This window comes from Vigna radiata, chromosome 7 (genome assembly GCF_000741045.1).
Source record: "Vigna radiata var. radiata cultivar VC1973A chromosome 7, Vradiata_ver6, whole genome shotgun sequence".
Taxonomy (NCBI): Eukaryota; Viridiplantae; Streptophyta; class Magnoliopsida; order Fabales; family Fabaceae; genus Vigna; species Vigna radiata.
In genome coordinates, this window is record NC_028357.1 from 46,514,352 (window position 1) to 46,523,772 (window position 9,421).

At 30.1% G+C, this 9,421-nt stretch overlaps 1 protein-coding gene and 1 non-coding gene across 2 annotated transcripts; both read right to left on the reverse strand.

The window, feature by feature from the left end:
- Positions 1-620: 620 nt before the first annotated feature.
- TRNAS-GCU lies at positions 621-702 on the reverse strand. The gene has a single exon. It is a non-coding gene; the product is annotated as a tRNA-Ser (tRNA).
- A 5,479-nt stretch (positions 703-6,181) lies between these two features.
- Positions 6,182-7,778, reverse strand: LOC111241999. Its single transcript, XM_022782979.1, has 4 exons — positions 7,593-7,778; positions 6,768-6,986; positions 6,575-6,685; positions 6,182-6,500 (listed from the first exon to the last, which is right to left on the reverse strand). The coding sequence occupies exons 1-4, from the start codon at positions 7,593-7,595 to the stop codon at positions 6,444-6,446; spliced, it is 390 nt and encodes a 129-aa protein (XP_022638700.1). The 5' UTR covers positions 7,596-7,778; the 3' UTR covers positions 6,182-6,443.
- Positions 7,779-9,421: the final 1,643 nt, after the last annotated feature.

The window sequence follows — 9,421 nt, forward strand, 5'->3', positions numbered from 1 at the left end:
CACATTGTAACTTTTTTATACAACTTGGGTCACACCTGTGTGTCTGGAGAACTAACTTTAATTGATATTGTTGTAAAGCTTATGATTTATGATTTTTTTATATAATGTTCAATGGTTGTTAAATTGTTTTTCTTGTGATAGTGAAAGGAAACCAACAAAGGTGTACGTGTGTTTCGCGTTTTGGAAGAAGACGTGTCGTTGACGTTGTGTAGTGAAGGTACCTGATGGTTAACAGTGATGGTTAAAGTTTTTGATGTGTTGAGAGGTTAAAGATGATAACGTGACAACGTGTATATTGTGTTGGATAGGCCATGTATGCTAAAAATGAGTACATCATTGCTTACATATATATTTTGTCGTTAAAAATTTAGACAATGTTATGAAAAAATAACTAAATTGAACTTAAATTATAAAAATTATTAAGCTTATTTTTTACTATCATATTATGAAATAATATTTATAGAAGAGTTTTTAGTGAAAATTTTAAAAATAACATGTTTTAGTATTGAATGAATAGGCCTAAAATAAAATAAAAAAAAAGAAGAGTTTTTAGTTAAGATTTAAAAAACAATATGTTTTACTATTAAAAGAATAATCCTAAAATAAAATAAAAAGAGAAACGTCGCCTGAGAGATTCGAACTCTCGCGGGGAAACCCCATGTACTTAGCAGGCACACGCCTTAACCACTCGGCCAAAGCGACTGATTGTTAAGCCTAAACAGTAGCTTTTTCAAGGTTGAAGCCTTTATATTCCAATAGCCTTATTATTATTCAAGCACCCTATTATAAAGAGTTAAGTGCACTTATATTTTATGATCATGAATTCATTGGTCAACTATTATAAGATTAAGAACTAACTATTATAATTTTAACAATCAATTTATTTATTTTATAAATCCATTTCCCTATTCATTATATTTTGACGTACAAAAATTATAGATGATGTGTAATTCTACTATATTTTTATTTTATTATTCCAATGACTATTTTGATAAAATTATTACCGTTTTCAATATTATATTGATGATTTAATTTTAAATAAAAAATTTATTATTATATTTAAAATTTATTATGAAGACTTCAAATTGTAATATAATATTTTTTAGATTTAATTAATTAAGTATTTGATAAATTTGGACACTTTTAATTAAGTTTGTATTAATTTATTTTGTTTACTGAGTAATAAATTTTACATTTTCAACTAAATATTTAATTCAATTTTGTCTTTAATTAAGTGGAATGGTTGATATTTTGTTATGACATTATTTTTTTGTTTTATATTTATTAAGAAATTTGAAGGATTGTTGTTAATATAAAAAACAATATTATTGTTAAGTTTAAACAAGACATGTTACCTCGTTTTGTCACCCATATTCCTAATTGTTATAAGCCATGACATAAAAGTTATTCACCAACTTTTTTTTTACTTTTTTCTGTTTCACAATTTTTCTCTTGATCTTTTTTTTTTCTCCTTAAATCTGCTTCCAAAATTTATATTTAAATCGAAACACAAGGATTAGAATAGTTTTGTTAGATCAATGAACAACATTACCACTTTGATTAATTTATAGTGACCCGTGAGTGTCTGACAGAAGGATGGCAATGATATATGTTATCTTCGCAGAAGCTAAGAGACAAAACATTGAATGTAGATATTAATGATATATACTTGCATTTTAAACTGTAATAATCTTTATTAAACATGTAAATACAGACTATGCATTTGTGTAAAGTATAGAGAGCTGGTTACAGTCCACGTGAACAAAAACATGAATACCAACATGACAACATAGAATGACAAAATTGGCATAATCCTGTGTCTTGTTAGAGATTTGATATTAGGTCGTGCTTATATAAGAAATGACAAATAAAAAAAATTAATGATTTACGTGGTGGTGATGTTTTCTCTTTCTAGCTAACAGAGTTGTGTTCATAAAGTGAGAGAAGAGTTTTAGATATGTGGATGAAAAGAAAGAATGTGGAAATGCATGTGCATTTGGAAGATGAAGCAAAAGCAGCCAACAGCAACAACTCATGCAGACACCAAAACCTTGTGATTGGTACTTCTACACTCTCTCTGTCCATGAAACACCCTCTTATTTTGTTTCATTCACACTCTCTCATATATCACATCATAACAGGTATCCTGATATACATTACTCAATATGATATGATTTAAATTTACATCTACAAATTTGTGATGAGATTTGTGAGAGATGCTGGTTTTTGCACATCTACAATTGTAGAAAAAAACGACATGAAAGCAAGAGTTTGACGTTTTAGTTTCACATTTTTACCCTTTATTTTTGTGTATGACATAAACCTTCCTTGACCAAACCCTACCCCATTTGTTTCATCATGTTATTGAATGCAACCTATAACGTCTTTTAGAGGTTGGCATTAAAAACTGTTTATCCTTGTTTTTCCTTCACACGTGCATTGCTTCCTTCTTGTTTTTTTTTTTTCTGAGTTCATTTTCTTACTCTCAGTTTCACGAGTTCCTTTCTTTATTCTACGATTGGTTGCCAAAAAGGTAATTTATGCTAGTTTAGTTGGACTGAGAAGGTGTTCTTGCATTCAGAAAATCATTATTAACATCAAATCCTTTAGTTGCATGCATGTTATTCCTTGATCTGGGCATGATGACTAAAGTATCTTCTTTGTTGATGACAATAGATTAGGCTAAGACAAGTAATATATGATGACTGTGTTTTCTTAAGTTGTTGGGGTTGTATATTCAATTATAATCAACCTACACCAAAGTTCGTGACAATAATTATAGCTAAAGGACAATTTTGAAGGATATTATAGATAATTGAATATGAAAATATTATCAAAACAATTTTTTTAATAAATTATTATTAATAAAAATATATTATTTTAATAGCATAATATTATTAAAATAAAACATTTTATTTCATTATTTCATTATAAATATTCAGAAGACAAATAATTTAATGAATATGATATATTAATATTTTTACAAAATATAAAATATCACTCATATATATCTTTAAGTTACTATATTTAAGCTAACTTCTTAACCATAAGAGATGTATTTGCATCTGAATCTCCATCTACTCACACTAAGAAAAGGTAAGCAAATTTACAAAAAAAAAAAATCATATATTAATAAAAACATGTTGTATCACAATATAATGCACTCCAACTAATCATACAAATATAAACTATATAATAAAAAAAACTCTTCTAAACTCAATTATCTAAATACACGTACTTAAGTATTTGTAAACCCCTGCACTTGTAGTAAAAATACATTGCTCTACCACACACAAGGTTAGTTCTTAACACAATTATTAGAACCATAGAGTCATCCTTATAACAGGACCTCTTGTCACTCTCACTACCTAATCATTCTCCTCTACATGAGTATGAATGATTAGTAGAGTTCAAAATAACTGCACAAAATGGAGGAGTCCTTACCTCAAGGCACATCCTAATGAATCACACTTGATAGGATTCTCTCATTAAGAAATCACTATACGTCATCATTTCCAACGTCATAACATCACATTAAAAAATCTACACTGTTAGCATTCATTAATATACCTGTGTATATAGAACAATAATTTATTCAAGACTAAACATTCAATTAAAGATATTTAACTCAAAGAAAACATTAAAACTTGCATAATCTGTTTTCTATTAAGTACATCAAAATGGTGAGCTACATTTCTCTAACCACAAATCTCAAATCAAAGATTCAAAAATCAAATTAAAGATTTATATGTCTAAGATCTTTGTCAAAATTTTAGTTTGATCTGACATTAACAAAACGAGAATCCGATTTATCCCGAGATGACTCAAACTAGGAAAATTGGATGGTGCTTGATGTTATAACCCCGTGGAACCCATTGATTTGAGTGTGTTCAATGGTCCAAAAGTGGCGCCCAACGGCACAAAAATGGCATTTGACGATGTATCAATATCCAAAACTTCCCTTCTTGAATTTTGATTGAGCAATTTGCTCTTCTTGAGTTAATTCTCACTTAGTAAACTTTCAAACACTTAAAATTTAATGTTTTTAATTCAAGTTGGATCATATTACTTAATTAAAGAATCACATTATGGCATTACAACTCACAGAAAAACCATAAAACTTATGTTTTCAACATATCACAGTACATACGAATAACACACATCTAAAATAGATTAATTCAAAGTCCATACCACATTAAATCACAAATCAACACAGATACTTATAATTAACCAAGCAGTTTAACTTAAAACAAGTATAATTAGCTCTCATTACTTGTTAGGACATCTCAAACAGATTTAAATCATATCATCATGATTACTGACCAACAGAGACTTAAATAGAAAGTTAAAAATACCTGCAAGCTAAAGAAGACTCACATGTAATGAAAAGTAGAAATAGACCAATAAAATGGTTAAAACTCAACTTATCCAAATTGAAAAATTGATAAAACCAAATTAAAGAGCTCAAATCAATCTTACATTATCATTTATTCAATCAGATAAGTAGAGAATCAAAAAGAAAAGAAAGAATTTAAAGGACTCTAAAAAAGTAATTTCTAAAAACATTATATATTTTAAATTAATGAAACTCATTCATAAAAAAAACTAGTTATATTAAATCCTTTTAATATTAAAATAATCTAGTCTTATTATTTTTAAACCAATATCAATTCTAAAATGTTATTTTCTTTGATCTTTACAATTTATCATTTAAGTTAAAATAAGTTTTAAAAATTATTATGAAAATAAAATTAAGTTTATTTTATCTTATCCATTTAGTTTGATGTCCACATAGGCCAAGTCCATCCATATTCATCAATTGGATTATTATCATAATATCATATACTATTATCAAACAATTGTTTATTTTAAATTAATGAAAGATAATCTCTTTCATATGTGGATGATAGCTTTTTCTAAGAATTTGTGATATAAGACATTGTAAAAAAGAGATGGTAAATGAACTCATTCTTTTGATAATACATCCCAATTTTAACAAAGAGTTTTCGTGTTAAGTGTAGATAATACCTGATATTTTAAAATGATAGAGATAAAATTGAGTGTGTATATATATGCTTCATATCTAACTCTATGTTTGCTTATATATTCGTCCTCGTTTTTATATATATTTTCATTTTAAATTAATACAATACTTTGTTTATTAGGTAATTAATCTAACAAACTTATCTTCAATTAATATTATCTTTGGTCCTTAGTTCACTACAAGAATACCAAATTCTCCCAGGGGTTTCTTTTAGTATTTCCAGGGGTTTTAACCCCCAAACAACACCTTTTCCGCGGTTCAAGCAGCCACTGGGAAAACCACCGTCCCAAAATTACTGGCGGACCTAACTGGGCTGAACTGCCCCTATTTCCAGGGGTTTCTAGAAAACCGCCGGAAATAACCGGGGTTATACTGAACCGCCCCTATTTCCAGGGGTTTCTGGAAAACCGCCGAAACTAACCGGGGTTCCTGCAAAACCGCCGAAAATAGCTGCATTTGGATCCAAAACCGCCGGAAATGCTTCCAGATTTTTTTTTTTTTTTATAAAACCGTGGGTTTGAATGATTTGAAACCTAGCATTGCATATTACTAGTACATACAATAAACTACATACACACATACATATCAGATTTCAAGGCTAATGATTTTCTACCTAAGTAGGGTATGTAAGACAAACAAACCATAATTATCTTGAAAAATTCAATGATAACAAGCAAAACCATTACTTCTTTTTTTGGTGCATGCTTTTGAACTTTTCAATTTAGAGTTTTTTAACAGTTTTTTTTATAAAAGAATAGCCTCAACGTTCTTCCACATTTACAGTCCCTATGGTTCTGTTTTTTTCTTTATTTTTAGTACTTTCTCCTGCTTAATATTTTTTAAACGAAAGAAGACACTAAACTTCTATATGAAATCAATAAACCTGTAAGTGATTTTATTATATCCATGCTATAAGCTTGCAATAGAGTCCCTAACTTTATTCTGGACTTACGAATGCTTATGATCTTGTAAGTGTTTTATACCTTTTATATATCTTGCAACTCTTTTCTATGAGCAGGTTGCCCTGATGCTATCAATCTTTTAAAGCACCTGGAAGGTAGAAATATTTCAAATGGTAATTTATGTCAAAATGAATAACCAAACTCAAGTAAACAATCACTTGAGATAGTTCCAGAATGTCAATTATGCACATTAAAATTGTGAAATTGTAAAGCCTTAAACTTTATACTGTGGCATGTCATGTTCTAGGTACAGATTACAAGAGTAGTAACCATTAATAGAAACAAAAATCTAATCATTAAAGTATCATTAGTTGTGACTTGTCCAAATTAAGATTAACTTTTGTCTTGAAAGGACAACACTATGTTTTGATGGGAGCAAGGTAATGCAATGCTTGATCAGATACCTAGTTATGATTATACAGTTAAAGACAAAATGTCTAAGGTTCTTCTTTTTGGTTACATCCATCATGTGGCACACTTCCTTGATCAGATATCTACAATATAACATAATAGTTAGTCGGTTATATATTTAAAAAAAGATCATACAAATAAATTTAACAATTATTACCGATGGTTGAAATGTGGTAGCAAGCTGTGAAGGTAATTGACCCGGATAATTTTGCAACAATAATGATATCACTGCCTTCATTTCATTGACTTGTGCTGTCAATGAAGACACCTGTAACAGATGAAATAAAATGATATCTAAGAAGTTAATCACAAAAAGAACAAACCAAGTAATTGATAAAATATTCATTTACCTGAGTTTCTAATTCAACATTAGAAGCTGAAGCTGAAGATGATCCCCTATGAGAACGAGCATGGACTCCAAAGACTTTAGATGGACAAGGACCCAAACCTAAACCACGAACACGTCCACAATGCTCTTTGATTCCTAAAGCACGGGCTAATGAATCTGAAGTGGATATTTCTTGTGATTGAGCCGATGATAATGTAGATTCATATGCTTCAATTTTTTCCTACATACAATGTTTAATAAAATAGTGAAATCATCTCTAAATCAGATAAAACAATTCACCCATTTTCATTATCAATAGATATACAATTATCAATGCACAAACAATTTCATTTAACATCACTGCACAAAGAATTGATAGTAGACACAATGAGTTTCAGCCACGTGTTGTACATAAATTCAAACGGAAAGGTATTCATATTGTCCGTGTATCTGCTGGGGACGAGCATGCAGTGGCCCTTGACTCAAATGGATTTGTGAGTTCCAATGGTCAAGATATATTTCCAATTTTATTTGTTATTCTTGGTTTTCATTATTTAAGAACTTGTGAGAATTACTAAGATTTTTTTATTAATTGTCCAGGTATATACATGGGGAAGGGATACTGTGGTGCTTTAGGCCATGGTGACTAATCTTAAGAATCAACTGGCTGTTCAGGTATTATTATATTTCCATATTTTGGGTCAATCTTTTTGAGATCAATGATTTACAACATTTACAATTTGTCTTTCTAGATCAATGATTTACAACATTTACACTGCATGATAGTACTATGAGATTCTTAGATAAAGTATTGAAACCTCGAATCTTAGATACCTTGAAATCTCACCATGTTTCTCAAATTAGCACTGGCTTGTACCACACTTGTTGTGATCACTAGGAGGGGAAAGATATTTGGCTTTGGAGATAATGAAAGAGCATAACTTGGTCACAACACACTAAGAAGCTGCCTTGAGCCAACTCAAATTTTCAATAGAGACACATCTGAAGATGTAGAAAGCTTGTGAGGTTCCTAATGCAATCACCTCTTTTTATGTGTGGTTCTGATACATCAGATACCTGACTTCTCTAGTGTCATGTTCATTACTACTTATTTACTACCATATTTATTATCATTCACTACCATATTTATCCTTTCACATATTAACATGCTTCTACAACAAATTTCCTATCAAATCACAAACAACAACTTCCTACCAAAACTCATCTCATATATTTCTATTACATTTGTGGTAGGAATAAAACTTACTCCAATTTCTCTTGCCTCGTCACTGAGAAAAGCTTCATTGGTCTTCTTATGGGTAGCTATCCATACTTTTCCTCTGCTAATTTTGTGCCCACACTCTCTTTCCTATGAAAATGGACGAATGCATAGTAAGTATGTCAAAAATATAATGAGAAATATAAGAACAATAACACTTCACCATTTCTTCCCTCTTCCTTGCAAAGCTCTTTGACCCCCCTGTGTGACCAAGAGTTTGCTTTGTCCTATTATGTTTATTTTTTTGGGCAATCTCCTAACATTATCATATAAAAAGTTATTAAATTATAACAGAATTTCAAGAAAAGAATTTTAGGTTTTACCTTTGTTCTTTTATCAAGTCGGTAATCAACAAAAGAAGTCCAATGATCTTTATCTATTCCTTCTGGAGCCATGGCAATCAATTCATCTCTATTACGTGTGCCATCATCTCTTTGTTGCCATAATTCTTGTCGAGAATCTCTCCATTTATGATTGAGTGCTTTCAAGATGTAGTTGATTTGATTATCAGAATTGATTGCAAACTTTGTCTTCAAAAACAGATTTTAATCAAAATTATCAACAATTACATGATAAATCAATTGCGAATGCTTCTTTGTAATGATATTATGAATTTACATGACTTACTTGAATGGTATTGTGAATTATATCTTCTTTGTAAGTTTTAGGAACCTTCTTCCATGTAGAATAACATATAGGGAATGCCTTAAAGTTTCTAGCAATACTCCCCAAGAATCTATTCAATAATGCACCAGCATCTCCAATTGGTTGACACTCATCATTCCAACGTACAAGAATCCTTTCATTTTGAGGCAAATTCCAAACATCATTTGTTTTTAGATGTTTGGTAGTAATCTTACTTTGATCATCTGTGAAGAAATGTTGAAGAAATTTGCGTCAAATACTCTTTTGTCAAACAACTTCAACAGATATAAGTAACATAATGCAAGCATTAATATGTTGAACTTGTGTCTTACCAATGACATCAACCAACCATGCTCCCTTGTGTGTTGGTGGCCTTTCTTGTTCAACTTCCAATAAAGTATCCTGATTTCCATCTTGTTCATGTTCATCTTGTAAATGAAAATTTCCTCCAGCTTGAGATGGTGAATGAAGAGCATCTTCATTTGACTGCACTTGATAGCAATATAGAACAACCAATCAGATTTAACAGCCACAAAAAATTAGCAAAAATCACGCATGCTATCAGATTTTCTTGTTTCCTCTACTGATATAACATATGTTGTGTTTGTGTTATTTTTTTTTATCAGCATGCCATAACATATGTTGAAGGAGACAAGTATTATGGAGCCAAAGCCACGATAAATCTGTGGGATATTAGGAGGCTCATTTGGTCAAGATCTCAATAACATTGAAGCTGGCTGGCAGGTAATGAG